Source organism: Mesoplodon bidens (genome assembly GCF_964165515.1).
Source record: "Mesoplodon bidens genome assembly, chromosome: 17".
NCBI classification, from domain to species: Eukaryota; Metazoa; Chordata; class Mammalia; order Artiodactyla; family Ziphiidae; genus Mesoplodon; species Mesoplodon bidens.
The window spans coordinates 21468681-21491149 of record NC_138174.1 but is presented as its reverse complement, the minus strand read 5'-3'; the positions used below and the strand labels follow the sequence as shown (position 1 = coordinate 21491149).

At 40.1% G+C, this 22469-nt stretch overlaps 1 protein-coding gene across 1 annotated transcript in view; it reads left to right on the top strand.

The window, feature by feature from the left end:
- Positions 1-22469, top strand: part of GTF2F2 (general transcription factor IIF subunit 2) — a 157772-nt gene that overhangs the window by 66773 nt on the left and 68530 nt on the right. The window contains exon 5 of the mRNA XM_081214798.1: positions 20032-20113. Coding sequence (XP_081070924.1) covers positions 20032-20113 — 82 coding nt within the window. The remainder of the gene's footprint in view (positions 1-20031; positions 20114-22469) is intronic.

The window sequence follows — 22469 nt, the reverse complement described above, 5'->3', positions numbered from 1 at the left end:
TCCGGGCTATTGTGAATAGAGCTGCAATGAACATTTTGGTACATGTCTCTTTTGGAATTATGGTTTTCTCAGGGTATATGCCCAGTAGTGGGATTGCTGGGTCATATGGTAGTTCTATTTGTAGTTTTTTAAGGAACCTCCATACCGTTCTCCATAGTGGCTGTACCAATTCACATTCCCACCAGCAGTGCAAGAGTGTTCCCTTTTCTCCACACCCTCTCCAGCATTTATTGTTTCTAGATTCCTTGATGATGGCCATTCTGACTGGTGTGAGATGATATCTCATTGTAGTTTTGATTTGCATTTCTCTAATGATTAATGATGTTGAGCATTCTTTCATGTGTTTGTTGGCAGTCTGTATATCTTCTTTGGAGAAATGCCTATTTAAGTCTTCTGCCCATTTTTGGATTGGGTTGTCTGTTTTTTTGCTATTGAGCTGCATGAGCTGTTTATAAATTTTGGAGATTAATCCTTTGTCAGTTGCTTCATTTGCAAATATTTTCTCCCATTCTGAGGGTTGTCTTTTGGTCTTCTTTATGGTTTCCTTTGCTGTGCAAAAGCTTTGAAGTTTCATTAGGTCCCATTTGTTTATCTTTGTTTTTATTTCCATTTCTCTAGGAGGTGGGTCCAAAAGGATCTTGCTGTGATTTATGTCATAGAGTGTTCTACCTATGTTTTCCTCTAAGAGTTTGATAGTTTCTGGCCTTACATTTAAGTCTTTAATCCATTTTGAGCTTATTTTTGTGTATGGTGCTAGGGAATGATCTAATCTCAAACTTTTACATGTCCCTGTCCAGTTTTCCCAGCACCACTTATTGAAGAGGCTGTCCTTTCTCCACTGTACATTCCTGCCTCCTTTATCAAAGATAAGTTGGCCATATGTGCGTGGGTTTATCTCTGGGCTTTCTATCCTGATCCACTGATCTATCTTTCTGTTTTTATGCCAGTACCAGACTGTCTTAATTACTGTAGCTTTGTAGTATAGTCTGAAGTCAGGGAGCCTGATTCCTCCAGCTCCGTTTTTCGTTCTCAAGATTGCTTTAGCTATTCGGGGCCTTTTGTTTTTCCAAACAAATTTTGAAATTTTTTGTTCTAGTTCTGTGAAAAATGCCATTGGTAGTTTGATAGGGATTGCATTGAATCTGTAGATTGCTTTCGGTAGTAGAGTCATTTTCACAATATTGATTCTTCCAATCCAGGAGCATGGTATATCTCTCCATCTATTTGTATCATCTTTAATTTCTTTCATCAGTGTCTTATAGTTTTCTGCATACAGGTCTTTTGTCTCCTTAGGTAGGTTTATTCCTAGATATTTTATTCTTTTTGTTGCAATGGTAAATGGGAGTGTTTTCTTGATTTCATTTTCAGATTTTTCATCATTAGTGTATAGGAATGCCAGAGATTTCTGTACATTAATTTTATATCCTGCTACTTTACCAAATTCATTGATTAGCTCTAGTAGTTTTTCGGTAGCATCTTTAGGATTCTCTATGTATAGTATCATGTCATCTGCAAACAGTGACAGCTTTACTTCTTCTTTTCCAATTTGGATTCCTTTTATTTCCTTTTCTTCTCTGATTGCTGTGGCTAAAACTTCCAAAACTATGTTGAATAAGAGTGGTGAGAGTGGGCAGCCTTGTCTTGTTCCTGATCTTAGTGGAAATGGTTTCAGTTTTTCACCATTGAGGACAATGTTGGCTGTGGGTTTGTCATATATGGCCTTTATTATGTTGAGGAAAGATCCCTCTATACCTACTTTCTGCAGGGTTTTTATCATAAATGGGTGTTGAATTTTGTCGAAAGCTTTCTCTGCATCTATTGAGATGATCATATGGTTTTTCTCCTTCAACTTGTTAATATGGTGTATTACATTGATTGATTTGCGTATATTGAAGAATCCTTGCATTCCTGGGATAAACCCCACTTGATCATGGTGTATGATCCTTTTAATGTGCTGTTGGATTCTGTTTGCTAGTATTTTGTTGAGGATTTTTGCATCTATGTTCATCAGTGATATTGGCCTGTAGTTTTCTTTCTTTGTGACATCCTTGCCTGGTTTTGGTATCAAGGTGATGTCGGCCTCGTAGAATGAGTTTGGGAGTGTTCCTCCCTCTGCTATATTTTGGAAGAGTTTGAGAAGGATAGGTGTTAGCTCTTCTCTAAATGTTTGATAGAATTCACCTGTGAAGCCATCTGGTCCTGGGCTTTTGTTTGATGGAAGATTTTTAATCACAGTTTCAATTTCAGTGCTTGTGATTGGTCTATTCATATTTTCTATTTCTTCCTGAGTCAGTCTTGGCAGGTTGTGCATTTCTAAGAATGTGTCCATTTCTTCCAGGTTGTCCATTTTATTGGAATAGAGTTGCTTATAGTAATCTCTCATAATCTTTTGTATTTCTGCAGTGTCAGTTGTTACTTCTCCTTTTTCATTTCTAATTCTATTGATTTGAGTCTTCTCCCTTTTTTTCTTGATGAGTCTGGCTAATGGTTTGTCAATTTTGTTTATCTTCTCAAAGAACCAGCTTTTAGTTTGGTTGATCTTTGCTATCGTTTCCTTCATTTCTTTTTCATTTATTTCTGATCTGATCTTTATGATTTCTTTCCTTCTGCTAGCTTTGGGGTATTTTTGTTCTTCTTTCTCTAATTGCTTTAGGTGCAGGGTCAGGTTGTTTACTCGAAATGCTTCCTGTTTCTTAAGGTGGGATTGTATTGCTATAAACTTCCCCCTTAGAACTGCTTTTGCTGCGTCCCATAGGTTTTGGGTCGTCGTGTCTCCATTGTCATTTGTTTCTAGGTATTTTTTAATTTCCTCTTTGATTTCTTCAGTGATCACTTCGTTATTGAGTAGTGTATTGTTTAGCCTCCATGTGTTTGTATTTTTTACACATCTTTTCCTGTAATTGATGTCTAGTCTCATAGCATTGTGGTCGGAGAAGATACTTGATACAATTTCAATTTTCTTAAAATTACCGAGGCTTGATTTGTGACCCAAGATATGATCTATCCTGGAGAATGTTCCATGAGCACTTGAGAAAAATGTGTATTCTGTTGTTTTTGGATGGAATGTCCTATAAATATCAACTAAGTCCATCTCGTTTAATGTATCATTTAAAGCTTGTGTTTCCTTATTTATTTTCATTTTGGATGATCTGTCCATTGGTGAAAGTGGGGTGTTAAAGTCCCCTACTATGAGTGTGTTACTGTCGATTTCCCCTTTTATGGCTGTTAGTATTTGCCTTATGTATTGAGGTGCTCCTATGTTGGGTGCATAAATATTTACAATTGTTATATCTTCTTCTTGGATCGATCCCTTTATCGTTATGTAGTGTCCTTCCTTGTCTCTTCTAATAGTCTTTATTTTAAAGTCTATTTTGTCTGATATAAGAATTGCTACTCCAGCTTTCTTTTGATTTCCATTTGCATGGAATATCTTTTTCCATCCCTTTACTTTCAATCTGTATGTGTCTCTAGGTCTGAAGTGGGTCTCTTGTAGACAGCATATATATGGGTCTTGTTTTTGTATCCATTCAGCCACTCTGTGTCTTTTGGTGGGAGCATTTAGTCCATTTACATTTAAGGTAATTATTGATATGTATGTTCCTATTCCCATTTCCTTAATTGCTTTGGGTTCGTTATTGTAGGTATATTCCTTCTGTTGTGTTTCTTGCCTAGAGAAGTTCCTTTAGCATTTGTTGTAAAGCTGGTTTGGTGGTGCTGAACTCTCTCAGCTTTTGCTTGTCTGTAAAGGTTTTAATTTCTCCATCAAATCTGAATGAGATCCTTGCTGGGTAGAGTAATCTAGGTTGCAGGTTTCTCTCCTTCATCACTTTAATTATGTCCTGCCACTCCCTTCTGGCTTGTAGGGTTTCTGCTGAGAGATCAGCTGTTAACCTTATGGGGATTCCCTTGTGTGTTATTTGTTGTTTTTGCCTTGCTGCTTTTAATATGATTTCTTTGTGTTTAATTTTTGACAGTTTGATTAATATGTGTCTTGGTGTATTTCTCCTTGGATTTATTCTGTATGGGACTCTCTGTGCCTCCTGGACTTGATTAACTATTTCCTTTCCCAAATTAGGGAAGTTTTCAACTATAATCTCTTCAAATATTTTCTCAGTCCCTTTCTTTTTCTCTTCTTCTTCTGGAACCCCTATAATTCGAATGTTGGTGCGTTTAATGTTGTCCCAGAGATCTCTGAGACTCTCCTCTGTTCTTTTCATTCTTTTTTCTTTATTTTGCTCTGCATCAGTTATTTCCACTATTTTATCTTCCACCTCACTTATCCGTTCTTCTGCCTCAGTTATTCTGCTATTGATCCCATCTAGAGTATTTTTCATTTCATTTATTGTGTTTTTAATCGATGCTTGATTCATCTTTAGTTCTTCTAGGTCCTTGTTAACTGTTTCTTGCATGTTGTCTATTCTATTTCCAAGATTATGGATCATGGAAATAGAATCTTGGATCAGCTTTACTATCATTATTCTGAATTCTTTTTCAGGTAGACTGCCTATTACCTCTTCATTTGTTAGGTCTGGTAGGTGTTTATCTTGCTCCTTCACCTGCTGTGTGTTTTTCTGCCTTCTCATTTTGCTTATGTTACTGTGTTTGGGGTCTCCTTTTTGCCGGCTGCAGATTCGTAGTTCCCGTTGTTTTTGGTGTCTGACCCCAGTGGCTAAGGTTGTTTCAGTAGGTTGGGTAGGCTTCCTGGTGGGGGGGACTAATTCCTGTGCTCTGGTGGTTGAGGCTCGATCTTGTCTTTCTGGTGGACAGGTCCACGTCTGGTGGTGTGTTTTGGGGTGCCTATGGCCTTATTATGTTTTTAGGTAGCCTCTCTGCTAATGGGTGGGGTTGTGTTCCTGCCTTGCTAGTTGCTTGGCATAGGGTGACCTGCACTGTAGCTTGCTGGTCGTTGACTGAAGCTGGGTGCTGGTGTTGGGATGGAGATCTCTGGGAGATTTTCGCTGCTTGATATTATGTGGAGCTGGGAGGTCTGTTGTGGACCCGTGTCCTGAAGTTGGCTCTCCCACTTCAGAGGCACAGCACTGGCTCCTGGCTGCAGCACCAAGAGCCTTTCATCCACCCGGCTCAGAGTAACAGGGAGAAAAAGTAGAAAGAAAGAATTAGTAGAAGAAAGAAAGAGAGAGGGAAAGAAAGGAAGAAGGGAAGAAAGGAAGGAAGGAAGGAAGGAAGAAAGAAAGGAGGGAGGGAGGGAGGGAGGAAGGATGGAAAGAAAGGAGGGAGGGAGGGAGAAAGGAAAGGAAGAAAGACAGGAGGGAGGGAGGAAGGAAAGAAAAAGAAAGTGGAAAGAAGAAGGGTGGGAGGGAGGAAAGAAAAAGAAAGAAGGAAAGGAGGAGCGGAGGGAGGGAGGGAGGAAGGGAGAGTAGGAAAAAAAGAAAGAGCAGGTAAAGTAAAATAGAATAAAGTATGAAATATAGTAGCGTTATTAAAATTAGAAAGTAATTATTGAAAAAAAAAAAAAAAAAACCGGACCGATAGAACCCTGAGACATATGGTGGAAGCAAAGCTATACAGAGAGAATCTTACACAGAAGATTACACATACACATTCACAAAAAGAGAGCAGGGGGAAAAATCAAAAATCTTGCTCTCCAAGTCCACCTCCTCAATTTGGGATAATTCGTTGTAAAAAGAGGAAAAGGGCGAGAAGTCTGAAATCTTGCTCTCTAAGTCCACCTCCTTAATTTGGAATAATTCGTTGTAAAAAGAGGAAAAGGGGGGAAAGTCTTAAATCTTGTCCTCAAAGTCCACTTCCTCAATTTGGGATGATTCGCTGTCCATTCATGCACTCCACAGACGCAGGGCACATCAAATGGACCGTGGAGCTTTAATCCGCTGCCTCCGAGGCTGCACAGAGAGATTTCCCTGCCTCTGCTCTCACAGCTCCCGGGTCTCAGCCTTGGACCTGGCCCCGCCTCTGCGCGTAGGTCGCCGGAGGGCGTCCGTTCTTCGCTCAGACAGGACGGGTTTAAAGGAGCCGCTGATTCGGGGGCTCTGGCTCACTCAGGCAGAGGGGAGGGAGGGGCGCGCAGTGTGGGGCGGGCCTGCGGCGGCAGAGGCCGGCGTGACGTTGCAGCAGCCCGTGGCGCTCCGTGCGCTTTCCCGGGAAAGCCGTCCCCGGGTCTCGGGGACCCCAGCAGTGGCGGGGTGCACAGGCCCCCCGGAAGGCGGGGCGGACAGTGACCCGCGCTCGCACACAGGCCCCGCGGCGGCGGCGGCGGCGGCGGCGGCGGCGGGCCGCGGCGGGCGGGCGGCGGCGGCGGCGGCGGCCCACGCCCGTCTCCGAGGTCCGTGCCTTACCCGCGGCTCGTGCCTGTCACCGGCGCTTCCCCAAGCAGCCCTCTTAATGCCCTCTCCTCGCGCACCAGGAAACAAAAGGGAAAAAAGTCTCTTGCCTCTTCAGCAGCTCCAGACCCTTTCCCCGGACTCCCTCCGGGCTAGCCGTGGTGCACTAACTCCTTCAGGCTCTCTTCCTGCCGCCAGCCCCAGTCCTCTCCCTGCGCTCCGACTGAAAGCCGATACCCGAGCCTCAGCTCCCAGCCCCGCCCGCCACGGCGGCCGAGCAGACAAGCCTCTCGGGCTGGTGTGTGCCTGAGGGCACCGGTCCTCTGTGCCAGAATCTCTCCGCTTTGCCCTCCGCACCCCTGTTGCTGTGCTCTCCTCCGCTACTCCGAAGCTTTCCCCCTCCGCCACCTGCAGTCTCCGCCCGCGAAGGGGCTTGTAGTGTGTAGAAACCTTCCCCCCTTCACGGCTCCCTCCCACTGGTGCAGGTCCCGTCCCTATCCTATTGTCTCTGTTTATTCTTTTTTTCTTTTGCCCTACCCAGGTATGTGGGGAGCTTCTTGCCTTTTGGGGGGTCTGAGGTCTTCTGTCAGCGTTCAGTAGGTGTTCTGTAGGAGTTGTTCCACGTGTAGATGAATTTCTGATGTATCTGTGGGGAGGAAGGTGATCTCCGCGTCTTACTCTTCCGCCATCTTCCTCCGGGGTCCTGAAGCATGTCCTTGCCTCCTATCACACTGGAATCCCATCAAGCCTTCAGGCTTCCTACCAGCTTACAGGATGGAATCTGCTGGCGTCTCCCCGCTTTTCCCCTCCATTAATGGCAGGGTCCCAATGTGTACTTGCGACCCATGCTTTTCTCAAACCAGTGCTTCTCCCGTTTAGCGCTCAAAGGAGTTCTTAATGATGAGGGCATAATTTCTACTCTGTAGTTATGAGGATCACTTACTATTAAAGTGTCTTGAAAATTGTAAAGAACTAAACTAGTATGTGGTTTTACTACTATTCCTAAACATAGTGAAGAGAACAGGAGTTATTGAGGATGAAAGTAATGAAACTTGAATCATATTCAGTTGATTTAAAAATGTGTCATCAGATGGTCTATATTAATACTGTATCCCTCAACCATATTACAGGCTTTCTAAGTGCAGGAGTCTTTATTTTTCTTCCTTTGTACCCCTCATCACATCTAGCACAGTGTTTGGCACTATTTAACTGTAATGAAGCACTATAGTAAAAGTCTTTTCTCCAGGAGACTTAATCTTTCCTAGAAGGATTTGTTTTTCTGTCCATTTAATCACATTTGCTATTGTTTTTGAATTCTCTCTAATTTCAAGTGCAACAGCCGAAGCTGGATCACACCCTTTGATGAAGGTCTAACTAAGACAAACTATCACAGTACTATGATTTTCCTTTTCATTTATTATTACAACCCAGCATTACTTCATTTTTAAAAATAAAACTATATTTTATTTCTGGGTTTTATTCAACTTATTATTTTTTCTTTATCCATTTGTCTTTTTTTTTTTTTTTTTTTGCGGTACGCTGGCCTCTCACTGTTGTGGCCTCTCCCGTTGCGGAGCACAGGTTCCAGACATGCAGGCTCAGCGGCCATGGCTCACGGGCCCAGCCGCTCCGCGGCACGTGGGATCTTCCCAGACCGGGGCACGAACCCATGTCCCCTGCATCGGCAGGCAGACTCTCAAGCACTGCGCCACCAGGGCAGCCCCACATTTGTCTATTTTTTGTTAACATCTTTACTGGAGTATAATTGCTTTACAGTGGTGTGTAAGTTTTGCTGTATAACAAAGTGAGTGGTAGTGTGTATATATCCATGCCACTCTCTCACTTCGTCCCAGCTTACCCTCCCACTCTCTGTGTCCTCAAGTCCATTCTCTACATCTGCATCTTTATTCCTGTTCTGCCCCTAGGTTCTTCAGAAGCTTTTTTTTTTTCTTTTTAGATTCCATATATATGTGTTAGCATACAGTATTTGTTTTTCTCTTTCTGACTTACTTCACCCTGTATGACAGACTTTGGGTCCATCCACCTCACTACAAATAACTCAATTTCATTTCTTTTTATGGCTGAGTAATATTCCATTGTATATATGTGCCACATCTTCTTTATCCATTCATCTGTCGATGGACACTTAGGTTGCTTCCATGTCCTGGCTATTGTAAATAGTGCTGCAGTGAACATTACGGTACATGACTCTTTCTGAATTATGGTTTTCTCAGGGTATATGCCCAGTAGTGGGATTGCTGGGTCATATGGTAGTTCTATTTGTAGTTTTTTAAAGAACCTTCATACTGTTCTTCATAGTGGCTGTATCAATTTACATTCCCACCAACAGTGCAAGAGGGTTCCCTTTTCTCCACACCCTCTCCAGCATTCATTGTTGGTAGATTTTTTGATGATGGCCATTCTGACCAGTGTGAGATGATATCTCATTGTAGTTTTGACTTGCATTTCTCTAATGATTAATGATGTTGAGCATACTTTCATGTATTTGTTGGCAGTCTGTATATCTTCTTTGGAGAAATGTCTGGGTCTTCTGCCCATTTTTGGATTGGGTTGTTTGTTTTTTTGATATTGAGCTGCATGAGCTGCTTGTATATTTTGGAGATTAATCCTTTGCCAGCTGCTTTGTTTGCAAATATTTTCTCCTGTTCTGAGGGTTATCTTTTCGTCTTGTTTCTGGTTTCCTTTGCTGTGCAAAACCTTTTAAGTTTCATTAGGTCCCATTTATTTATTTTTGTTTTTATTTCCATTTCTCTAGGAGGTGGGTCAAAAAGGATCTTGCTGTTATTTATGTCATGGAGTGTTCTGCCTATGTTTTCCTCTAAGAGTTTTATAGTGTATGGCCTTACATTTAGGTCTTTAATCCATTTTGAGTTTATTTTTGTGTATGGTGTTAAGGAGTGTTCTAATTTCATTCTTTTACATGTAGCTGTCCAGTTTTCCCAGCACCACTTATTGAAGAGGCTCTTTTCTCCATTCTATATTCTTGCCTCCTTTATCAAACATAAGGTGACCATATGTGCATGGGTTTATCTCTGTGCTTTCTGTCCTGTTCCATTGATTTATATTTCTGTTTTTTTGTGGCAGTACCATACTGTCTTGATTACTGTAGCTTTGTAGTATAGTCTGAAGTCCAGGAGCCTGATTCTTCCAGCTCCGTATTTCTTTCTCAAGATTGTTTTGGCTATTCGGGGTCTTTTGTGCTTCCATACAGATTGTGCAATTTTTTTGTTCTAGTTGTGTGGAAAATGCCAATGGTAGTTTGATAGGGATTGCATTGAATCTGTACATTGCTTTGGGTAGTATAGTCATTTTCACAATGTTGATTCTTCCAATCCAAGAACACGGTGTATCTCTCCATCTGTTTGTATCATCTTTAATTTCTTTCATCAGTGTCTTATAGTTTTCTGCATATAGGTCTTTTGTCTCCTTAGGTCGGTTTATTCCTAGGTATTTTACTCTTTTTGTTGCAATGGTAAATGGGAGTGTTTCCTTAATTTCTGTTTCAGATTTTTCACCATTAGTGTATAGGAATGCAAGAGATTTCTGTGCATTAATTTTGTGTCCTGCTAATTTACCAGATTCATTGATTAGCTCTAGTAGTTTTCTGGTAGCATCTTTAGGATTCTCTATGTATAGTATCATGTCGTCTGCAAACAGTGACAGTTTTACTTCTTCTTCTCAGATTTGGATTCCTTTTATTTCTTTTTCTTCTCTGATTACTATGGCTAAAACTTCCAAACTATGTTGAATAATAGTGGTGAGAGTGGGCAACTTTGTCTTGTTCCTGATCTTGGTAGAAATGGTTTCAGTTTTTCACTGTTGAGAACGATGTTGGCTGTGGGTTTGTCATATATGTCATATATGTCTGTTGAGATGATCATATAGTTTTTATTCTTCAGTTTGTTAATATGGTTTATCACACTGATTGATTTGCATATATTGAAGAATCCTTGCATTCCTGGGATAAATCCCACTTGATCATGGTGTATGATCCTTTTAATGTGCTGTTGGATTCTGTTTGCTAGTATTTTGTTGAGGGTTTTTGCACCTATGTTCATCAGTGATGTTGGCCTATAGTTTTCTTTTTTTTGTGACATCTTTGTCTGGTTTCGGTATCAGGGTGATGATGGCCTCGTAGAATGAGTTTGGGAGTGTTCCTCCCTCTGCTGTATTTTGGAAGAGTTTGAGAAGGATGTCTGTCAGCTCTTCTCTAAATGTTTGATAGAATTCGCCTGTGAAGCCATCTGGTCCTGGGCTTTTGTTTGCTGGAAGACTTTAAAGCACAGTCTCAATTTCAGTGCTTGTGATTGGTCTGTTTATATTTTCTATTTCTTTGTGGTTCAGTCTCAGAAGGTTGTGCTTTTCTAAGAAATTGTTGTTTTCTTCCAGGTGTCCATTTTATTGGCATATAGTTGTTTGTAGTAATCTCTCATGATCCTTTGTATTTCTGCAGTGTCAGTTGTTACTTCTCCTTTTTCATTTTTAATTCTATTGATCTGAGTCTTCTCCCTTTTTCTCTTGATGAGTCTGGCTAATGGTTTATCAATTTTGTTTTTCTTCTCAAAGAACCATCTTTTAGTTTTATTGATATTTGCTATCATTTCCTTCACTTCTTTTTCATTTATTTCTGATCTGATATTTATGATTTCTTTCCTTCTACTAACTGGGGTTTTTTTTTTGTTGTTGTTGTTCTTCTTACTCTCATTGCTTTAGGTGTAAGGTTAGGTTGTTTATTTGAGATTTTTCTTGTTTCTTGAGGTAGGATTGTATTGCTATAAACTTCCCTCCTAGAACTGCTTTTGCTGCATCCCGTAGGTTTTGGGTCATCGTATTTTCATTGTCATTTGTTTCTAGGTATTTTTTGATTTCCTCTTTGATTTCTTCAGTGATCTCTTGGTTATTTAGTAGCATACTGTTTAGCCTCCATGTGTTTGTATTTGTTTTTCCTGTAATTGATATCCAGTCTCATAGCATTGTGGTCAGAAAAGATACTTGATACAATTTCAATTTTCTTAAATTTACCAAGGCTTGATTTGTGACCCAAGATATGATCTGTCCTGGAGAATGTTCCATGAGCGTTTGAGAAGAAAGTGTATTCTGTTGTTTTGGGATGGAATATACTATAAACATAAATATAAATTAAATTGTTTAATGTGTCATTTAAAGCTTGTGTTTCCTTATTTTCATTTTGGATTATCTGTCCATTGGTGAAAGTGGGGTGTTAAAGTCCCCTACTGTTATTGTGTTACTGTCAATTTCCCCTTTTATGGCTGTTAGCATTTGCCTTAGGTATTGAGGTGCTCCTATGTTGGGTGCATGAATATTTACAATTTTATATCTTCTTCTTGGATTGATCCCTTGATCATTATATAGTGTCCTTCTTTGTCTCTTTTAATAGTCTTTATTTTAAAGTCTATTTTGTCTGATATGAGAATTGCTACTCCAGCTTTCTTTTGATTTCTATTTGCATGGAATATCTTTTTCCATCCCCTCACTTTCAGTCTGTATGTGTCCCTAGGTCTGAAGTGGGTGTCTTGTAGACAGCATATATATGGGTCTTGTTTTTGTATCCATTCAGCCCGTCTATGTCTTTTGGTTGGAGCATTTATTCCATTTACATTTAAGGTAATTATCGATATATGTTCCTATTACCATTTTCTTAATTGTTTTGGGTTTGTTATTGTAGGTCTTTTCCTTCTCTTGTGTTTCCTGCCTGGAGAAGTTCTTTAGCATTTGTTGTTAAGCTGGTTTGGTGGTGCTGGATTCTCTTAGCTTTCGCTTGTCTGTAAAGGTTTTAATTTCCGTGCCGAATCTGAATGAGATCCTTTCTGGGTAATCTTTGTTGTAGGTTTTTCCCTTTCATCCCTTGAAATATGTCCTGCCACACCCTTCTGGCTTGCATAGTTTCTGCTGAAAGATCAGCTGTTGACCTTATGGGGATTCCCTTGTATGTTATTTGTTTCTTTTCCCTTGCTGCTTTTAATATTTTTTCTTTGTATTTAATTTTTGATAGTTTGATGCATATGTGTCTTGGCATGTTTCTCCTTGGATGTATCCTGTATGGGACTCTCTGTGCTTCCTGGACTTAATTGACTATTTCCTTTCCCATATTAGGGAAGTTTTCAACTATAATCTCTTCAAATATTTTCTCAGTCCCTTTCTTTTTCTCTTCTTCTTCTGGGATCCCTATAATTCAAATGTTGGTGCATTTAATGTTGTCCCAGAGGTCTCCGAGACTGTCCTCAATTCTTTTCATTCTTTTTTCTTTATTCTGCTCTGCAGTAATTATTTCCACTGTTTATCTTCCAGGTCACTTATCCATTCTTCTGCCTCAGATATTCTGCTATTGATTCCTTCTAGAGAATTTTTAATTTCATTTATTGTTTTGTTCATCATGGTTTGCTTGCTCTTTAGTTCTTCTAGGTCCTTGTTAAGCATTTCTTGTATTGTCTCCATTCTGTTTCCAAGATTTTGGATCATCTTTAGTATCATTACTCTGAATTCTTTTTCAGGTAGACTGCCTATTTCCTCTTCATTTGTTTGACCTGGTGGGTTTTTACCTTGCTCCTTCATCTGCTTTGTATTCCTCTGTCTTCTCATTTTGTTTAACTTACTGTGTTTGGCATCTCCTTTTCAGAGGCTGAAGGTTCATAGTTCCTGTTGTTTTTGGTGTCTGCCCCAGTGGGTAAGGTTGGTTCAGTGGGTTTTGTATGCTTCCTGGTGGAGGGGACTGGTGCCTGTGTTCTGGTGGATGAGGCTAGATCTTGTCTTTCTGATGGGCAGGACCGCGTCTGGTGGTGTGTTTTGGGGTTTCTGTCAACTTATTATGATTTTAGGCAGCCTCTCTGCTAATGGGTGGGGTTGTGTTCCTGTCTTGGTAGTTGTTTGGCATGGGGTGTCCAGCACTGGAGCTTGCTGGTCGTTGAGTGGAGCTGGGTCTTAGCGTTGAGATGGAGATCTCTTGGAGAGCTCTCACCGATTGATACTACCAGGGCGGTCTGTGGTGTACCAGTGTCCTGAACTTGGCTCTCCCACCTCAGAGGCTCAGGCCTGACACCTGGCTGGAGCACCAAGACCCTGTCAGCCACACGGTATGTGTTAGGCGTTCCACCAGACTCTGGGAATACCAGCAGGGAACTGCTTCTGCCTTGCTGAAGACAGCTTTTTCTGAGACACAGCTGCCAGCAAACCAGAGGTCCTGCAGTGGGGCGGCCATACATCTATGGGGCCAGAGGCTGGTTCTGGGGACTCAGAGTTAGAGGACTGGAAGGGCAAGAGGAGAAAGAGGAAGAGGGAACTGGGAACTAGAAAGCTGGTGTGGAGAGATAGAGCCAACCTCTTATTCATGAAAGCAACTTTTAGATTAGGGATTATGTCTGTTTATATAGCATTACAACATTATGCCCACATCTGTATTTGAGGATTTTTATTGATTAATTATATATAACAAGCAGAAAGGAGACTACTGTGAAGTATAGGAGGAATGATAACTTGTGAACTTGCCTTGTAAACAGTAAAACATACAAATGTTTGTTTTTAAAATGTCGTTCTCTAAGTTATTTCTTTGACGAAATGTTTGTCATGGCTTCTGTAGACTCATAGAACAATCCAAACTCCTTTGTACGTTTAAGGCCTCCATCTTTGATTTTGTACCTGACGTAACCACTCTTCAACTTCCAGACAGCCAGTCTTGTCATTCACAGGTACTCTTTGATGAGCATGACAACATCCCTTGTACAGGAATGTACGTAAACCTTCTTTCTCCCAGTCCACAGGGGAAAAGTTGAAGAGCAGTAGTAGGAGTGAGGAAGCCGAGATGTTTTCTAATCCTAAGTCTAGTCCTCAAATTATGGTTTCAGTATTTGGTTTAAAATTGGGAATTCCTAGCTATTTAGGCATGTTTGTAATTTGAATATCATTATAAGAAAACATATTGCATAAACAGATAATTTTGGGGAGTACTTATATGGCTGCTCATTTTGTTGCTTTTGAGGTAATTAATCAAATGCTGACTCTGTAGGTTTACTGATATCTGAGCATGATCTTTTATTCCTAAAATCCCTGAGTATTAGACAGAGATCAGAACATCAATTGACAAATTTGAATACAGTAAGAAACATCTTCTTAATAACATAGGGACTGCAACTTTGCCCAACTGGTTTGTTAAGATGCCATGTAGCATGTATTAATAGGCCTTGCCTTGTGAACCACAGGCAGAAACTGCTAGGAAAAGATTTTAAATGAGAACAGTGGAGACTGGTAGGAATATTAAAAATGGTTTATCTTTTTTTGTGTGTGATACGCGGGCCTCTCACTGTTGTGGCCTCTCCCGTTGCGGAGCACAGGCTCCGGACGCACAGGCTCAGCGGCCATGGCTCACGGGCCCAGCCACTCTGAGGCATGTGGGATCTTCCCGGACCAGGGCTCGAACCTGTGTCCCCTGCATCGCCAGGCGGACTCTCAACCACTGCGCCACCAGGGAAGCCCTAAAAATGGTTTATCTTTTAAATGCTCTTGCTCTGTTGAAATATTATTTCTTTAGTCCTTTTCCAGCGAGGGTAGACACAGGTGTGATGTAAGGAAGAATCAGGAAGGTAGCTTCAAATCTCAAGGATCAGTCCAAAATCTTGGTTCTAACCTTTTTAACTTGAGTTGGAAGTGCTCTTAAAGGCCTCCACGTTGAACTGGATTGAGTGGTCTTGTGGAAACGAACGCCTGTAACTTCCTGATGCCCACCATCTTCTTAACACATTACTTCTCATTACTGACATGTCAGTGCTCATAGACACCCTTCCTGCTTACTTCCACTTTAACTTTCAAACTAGCCAGGCCCTTAACTTGTAAAAAATGCCAGTCGGTTGTTTCTCTTGGGTTCCTCAACATAGAGTATGTTGGAAGGTCCAGCTTAGAACAGAAGTTTGTATATTTTCAAGTCTTCGACAGCTTCTCAACATTTTCTCATTGTCATTCCAAGAAACAGTTTTCCTCTAATTTCTACTCAAAGAAAATTTAATTATATCTAGGTCTTTTAGAAAGTATTAGGACAGACAGAATAAATACTAATGAAATAATAAAACATCCTCAGTTGGAGGGGAAGGCCAGTTTTGTTTTGTTTATTTTAGTGAGAGAGAATTGGAGGAGATCTCAGAGATCCCGGTGACTTTATTATACGTATAGATGCTGAGGCCCAGAGATGTAAAGTAACTTCTCCAAAGTAACACCGCTGTTTAGAGACAGAATCAGAACTAGAACACTTCCATTCTTGTTATAGGATGAACTTTGTGTAACTTACCCTTTAAAACTTTCTCTCAATTGTTTTCTGAAACTAGGTGGCAGGATATAGATCAATAAAATACCATCACCAAAGGTGTATGTTCATAGTCATGAAGATTCTTTGGGTTACAAGTAGCAGAAACCAATAAGCAAACCAGTCTAGCCCCAAAAGCGGGGGAGGTGAGAAAATTTAGAAAAAGATCCTGGAATAGTTCCCAGAATCTAAAGAAGAGTTGAACGAGCGGCCAAGCCTAGGGAAAGATAGGAACCAAGCCATGGCTGGGCTTTCAGTAGGATGAGCCTATGTGGCTTCTCTTCAGAGTGCTGTTGTGACCATGTCCTTCTAGAGATTTCTGAGGTGGAGTGACTCTGGTATGGGTCCCTTAGTTTAAAATTCTGAGAGAGACAGACAGACAGAGAAACAGAGAAGATACAAAAGCCATTGCTCATGCTGTTCACACCACCTTCGGTGCCCTTCTGCTTCACCTCCCACTCTAAATCCTACCCATTTTTCCAGGTCCAGCACAAACATTGCTTTCTCTATCAAAGCTCTTCTTAATCCCCAGCTAGACATATTCTCTTTGTGTGTATGTGTTTTAATCCCAGTACTCTGTGTCTCTGTCATTAGATTATAACCCTCATAAACCATGGCAAATTCTGCGTAGTACAGTGGATCCCACAGCCTTTATGGAAGGACCAGTAGTCCTCCCAGTAGTTAAATTAAAAGATAGGGAATCATAAAAATGATAATAGTATATATTCCTACTGCCTTAAACATTTTAAGACCCACAAATGTACATTTAGTCACCAGTGTACATGTAGCACAGGCCTTTGCTTTCAGTATAGGGTGCTGATTGAGCATCTGATTTCTCTTTCCTGTGAAAAGCAAACCCATAATTTAGTTTAGATTTTGAGTTTTGGTTTCTTTAAAAAGGAGCAAAAACGTAGACACTGTGAAACAATATGAATGCAGAATCCTTCTAGACTTTTGTGTTTCTCTTCTAATCTCTAGTTGTCTCTCCAGTACCTAATTTGACAGATTTTTAGCAACTTATCTTTATATCACATCTTACAAAGCATTAAACCTAGTTTTTGTAGAAACATCTCCCTCCCCCATACTCTTAATTAATGAGATTATGTAATGTATAATCAAATTGCATAATTACTAACAGAGTAAAACTAGCATAAACAAGTTCCGCATAGTTTGAGCAGAAGTGTGTGGGAGTAGTAGAGATTAACCTACTACCCACTAGTGTATAGTGAGCTGTGGGCATCTGTCACCGTAGTTAAGAGGGGAACTGAGAGCCTTGGTAATCTAGAAGTGGGTTAAGTGGAGGTCTACCAAAAGTGCTTCTAGTGTGTTAAAGTGATTTATATATCTATCTCATCATCCTACTAGACCAGAGGCTCCCAAAATGTGATCTGGAAACCACTGGGTAGAGGGGTCCTGGAGACCCTTTCAAGGGGCCTGTGAAATCAAAACTATTTTTATAATAATACCAAGCCTTTTTGCCTTTTTCACTCTGATTTTCTAAACATTTTTCAGTTTTAGTTTCTAGTGTAATCAATATCAGTAGTAAACCCACATAAAAGGTTCTTTGGGGTTCCTCACTACTTTTCAGGCATATACGCCACACGTTTGTGAATGGCTGCTCTAGTCTCTACTGCTTGAGGGCAGGAGCCAAGTTTCATTTATCTTTGTTATTCCTGATGTGTTTTTGCATTATCTTTTACATAAAGGCACTTAGTAAATATTTCATAAATATATGAGCAATAAAAAGATTATTTTTCAAGTATTTACAGTCTTTCAAACTGGGCCAACGAAGTAGTTTTAAGTCACGATTCCTGTATTAATGAATATGATCTGTAATTAACAGCAGTGGTGTGCAAGTGGGTGCTTTCAAATGCCTTAAAATGCGATGTTTAATAGCTTTCTGCTGAAATCTTAAGCAGTGTTTTGGAAAAGAAGAGAAGCATGGTTTAGTGGAAAGAATATGAAAACATGTTCCTGTGAGGCTTTAAAAAGTGTGTGACACCTTTAAATCTTGCTTAGGGGGCTGTATTATAAGTAAATTGGTTTTTAAAAAACTTATTTAGGAAGAGAGCGGGAACATCAAAGAGTTAACAGAGATGTGGGGTTATTTAAGAGCAGCCAATTGGTAGAAGTTTTCATTGCTGCTGATGAAGACTTTTCCTTTTATTTGAGAAGCATTTGAAGGCTATTTTAGATTTGAAAAGGGGATATGATGGGCAGAAAATCATGGTTTGGGGAAGTGAATTTTACTGCTTTGTGTGAGTGACCTTGATTGAAGAAGAGTGATGAGTGGTGGCCAAGTTGAAGTGGGCAGGTGCTTTGGATGCTTTTAACCCTTTCAGGTATTATGTGTAGAAGGATGACAGCAGAAACCTTTAACTAGAAATTAAACTCATCCTGTCCACCAGGAGTAGGTACAGATAAATAAGTGGGGAACATTCACAGGTGGTATTGAAAGGTAGCTTTTTAGTATTCAGCATTAGTAAACACCTGGATATGTAACTAAATTATTTTCAGAGACAGTATTCCAGATCTATTTTGTTTTTTAAAAGGGATTAATTTATGTTTAAAAAGTGAACTTTTAGGGCTTCCCTGGTGGCGCAGTGGTTGAGAGTCCGCCTGCCGATGCAGGGGACACAGGTTCGTGCCCTGGTCCGGGAAGATCCCACATGCCGCGGAGCGGCTTGGCCCGTGAGCCATGGCCGCTGAGCCTGCGTGTCCGGAGCCTGTGCTCCGCAGTGGGAGAGGCCACAGCAGTGAGAGGCCTGCGTACCGCAAAAAAAAATAAAAGTGAACTTTTCTCATGCATTTAAGACACTATAGATTGGAATCTTTCCCAAATCTTGTTATTGGTATGGCAAGAGTTTTTCTAGATACAACTGTCAGCTTCAGTGGAGAGGCGCGCTCAAATATAATATTTGTTTTTGCTTTAAGAAAATTCAAATTTTAATCTTATTAAATTCATTAATAAGAGGAAACTGCTTTTAGATATTTAAACTTAAATTTAATATAAAATAATTGCGGCCTTCTTATTATTTCCTTCCTGGCATATTTTGGTGTAAGGTAGACGTGCTTCTCATCATTGCTCTTTTCAGTCATCTGTCAGCCTCTACTTGAGGTTTGTTGCATATGTTACATTGAACTATTGAGTTACTGTGTGTATTAGTACTTAGGGGCTATAATAAGGAGTTTCTAGATTTTGGAGGCAAAATCGAGAATGGTCACCATAAGAAAAATTTTCTAACATAAATCATGTGGGCATGGTTCTATCTGCATTCTATGTTTTGGTCAACTTATCTGTTCCTCCAGTGAACTGTATGCTTCTTGAAGACAGTACTGTATTTCAGTCATCTTCGATTCTGCAGTGCCTAGATGGTTCCCTTCACATCGTAGGCATTTAGTTAATGTTTGTGGAATGCATGAGGTCATTCACCCTGAAAAGATGGATCATAAATGCATTGCTGATGAGCCAGAGGAGTTCCTGAATCTCTTCCAGAAACCTGGGTGATCTCTCCTGGAGATACGACTGAACCATAACTATTCCTAACCATAGTCGTACATATCCAGACTGCAGTAAAGCAGGTACCATCGTGGGTCAGTCATACATGCATTAACAAATAAGATGAGGTCTTAAAGTGACTTGGTGCCTAGTAGGTATGCAGTAGGTGCTAACTTTTGTTTTCTCTTGAATTTTGTGTCAGGGTCACCATAAGAATTCTTACTAATGGTGGGAAAAATTGCCCCTCTGTTTGGACAGATATTCATAGCAGTTAAAGCTCTAGTTTAGACACATCCATATTAATCATTTTGCTGGAAAATAGAAGTCAGAGCAACTGGCAGGCAGAACTGGTACACAGTATAACCCAACCAAGGACCTGCCTAGTTTCACAGTGTTTTCTAAGCTAGCTGTTCCAGTCACCGTTTATTCTAGAATTTTCTTTTTTGCACATATATGTGTGTGTGCCCATGCATGCATATATGTGTGTGTATGAATTTTTGATTTAGTGCTTTAGGCTAGCTGTGTTTTCAGAACTTACTTCTCTGCCAAAGATGATATAGCTGCCACACCCTTCAAATTTTTACTTGATTTTTATGCCCTTTTAAGCCACTCTCTTTAGGAAGAGCTAAGTGTATAAAAGCTGTTATTGGCAAGGGGCTGCAGCAGCCCAATAAATAAACCTGACAGGAGCCCAGTTTTTTACTAGCCAAGAATGAAGTTTTTCTGTATTCTGACCAATGATATTACTGTAAACTTAAAAATATTCCTTTTCTTTCCTTGATTTTTATTATTAACTATATTTGATTGTAATCACTGTTACCTTGGTTAGTATGTCAAAATACAGTCTTGAACATGTTCAATGTTGTTTCTCAATACATTTGTTAATTTTTGTCTTTCCATTCAAGATAAGCTTTCACTGGAAGGAATAGTGGTACAAAGAGCTGAATGCCGACCTGCTGCCAGTGAAAACTACATGAGATTAAAGAGGTTGGTGTTTTTTAACTTTAAAATAATACCTGATATTTCTTTTTTGGGATTGAAATACATATATTAGATTGTCTATAGACTGCATGAAAACTATGGTTATTGTTGAAAGTGTTTTCTTCAAAGGTTGTTTGGTTTTAAAACCAAGTAAGAACAAACTTCCAGTTATAAAGTAAATGTCATGAGGATGTCATGTGCAACATGGTTACTGTAGTTAATAATACTTTATTGCACATTTGAAAGTTGCTGAGAGAATACATCCTGAAAGTTCTCATCCCAAGACAAAAAAAAGTTTTTAACTACCTATGCTGGTGGAAGTTAACTAGACTTATTGTGGTGATCATTTCCCAATGTATACAGCTATTGAATTGTTTTCTTGTACACCTGAAACTAATATAATGTATGTCAGTTATACCTCAGTTTTTTAAAAACTCAAGTAAGAGTTTCTTTGGCAAAAGAACTTTCAGAACCTGGGCTGTTAATTTGGGGTATATTAAGCTATTGTGTTAATATAACCTGGACTCAAAATTTTTAAATGTCTTTTTCTAGTTGTCCTTATAAAATCTTGATTCTCCAAAGACATGTAATAAGATCTTTGTACTATTTTATTTTCAAGGGCTATAATTTTCCCATGATGAATATGTATCTAAAATACTATACATTAAAAAGCAAGTATAGGGCTTCCCTGGTGGCACAGTGGTTAAGAGTCCGCCTGCCAAAGCAGGGGGCACGGGTTCGAGCCCTGGTCCGGGAAGATCCCACATGCCGCGAAGCAACTAAGCCCATAAGCCACAACTACTGAGCCTGCACTCTAGAGCCTGTGAGCCATAACTACTGAGCCCGTGTGCCACAACCACTGAAGCTTGTGCGCCTAGAGCCCGTGCTCCGCAACAAGAGAAGCCAACCCAGTGAGAAGCCCACGCCCTGAAACCAAGAGTAGCCCTGCTCGCGGTAACTAGAGAAAGCCCACGTGCAGCAACGAGGACCCAATGCAGCCAAAAATAAATAAATAAAAAAAAAAAAAAAAAAAAAAAAGCAAGTATAGTTAGTTGCTAGAATACCATCCTTTTCTCTTAATCTACAAAGAACTTTTTAGAAACTTATTACTTTGTTAGAGATTTTGCTTTAGGGTCCCTCCTCCCCACTTTAGTACGTGGTTAACATTTTGTAATTAATATTTAAAGATTATGATTGTGAATTCTTGATACTTCAAACCTTGTGACTTTCAAAGAGTCTACAGTTTTTTAAACCCAGAAGAAATGTATTTATTGTACTTGCTTTATAGTTTATATTGAATGTATTTCAACCCCATGTAGTTTAGAATTACACATTTTTTCATTTACCCAGCACTTACTATGTGAAATAGTAGTGAACAAAACAAATAAAAACCTCTACCCTCATGGAACGTATATTTTAGACGATTGTAGCTGCTCAGACCTGGTAGTTGGGAGGACACTTCAAGTGACCGCAGCAGCCCCTATGGATATCCAAACTGGCTGAGCTGGATCAGCTCTCCGTTTCATAGTTTAAAAATGTTTCCCCTTTTCTCCATTAGATTGGAAGTCTGTCTCCTGGGAATGAAACAGAGAGACTGGCTTTGTCCAATAATTCCTCTAATTTCAGTGCCTCCCCAGGGCAAGTAAAAGGAGGACAATCAAAATGAAAACTTTTTTTTTTTTTTTTTTTTTTTGGCGATACGCGGGCTCCTCACTGCTGTGGCCTCTCCCGTTGCGGAGCACAGGCTCCGGACGCACAGGCTCAGCGGCCATGGCTCACGGGCCCAGCCACTCCGCGGCATGTGGATCCTCCCGGACCAGGGCAAGAACCCACGTCCCCTGCATCGGCAGGCGGACTCCCAGCTATAACAGTAAATAACTTTGGAACACAGGCAGTTGTTTCTCTTTTGTTTTTGGCCTATAAAGTTTATTATATAATACAAGTCTTTTTGAGAATTTTTCTTCAAGTAACTACTGAAATTGGAAAATGCAAAATCTGATTACTCAGCTGCTTGCTAAGGTATTTTTCTGTGGTCTTAATTTTCTTTAAAAGTTTCTAAAATTTTCTGATGATGAGATCAGGCAAGTCACCTGCTGTGTTTATGAAATGGCTGCCTTTTCCTTACCAAAAAAGACATTAAAATTGTTTAGCCTTTTGGAGTATGCTAAAAGACCAGCCATTATATATTTCAGTTACTTCAGTGGCTTGAGGAAACAGGGTGATTCAGGAGATGATAATTATGTGAGTTTCATAAAATAGATGCTATATGACATAAGTCTTGAAGGCTGAGATTTTTTTTGACCAAGTGGAAAAAGACATGAGTAAGAACACTTTCTACACAGAGAGACATGTAGGTACAGAG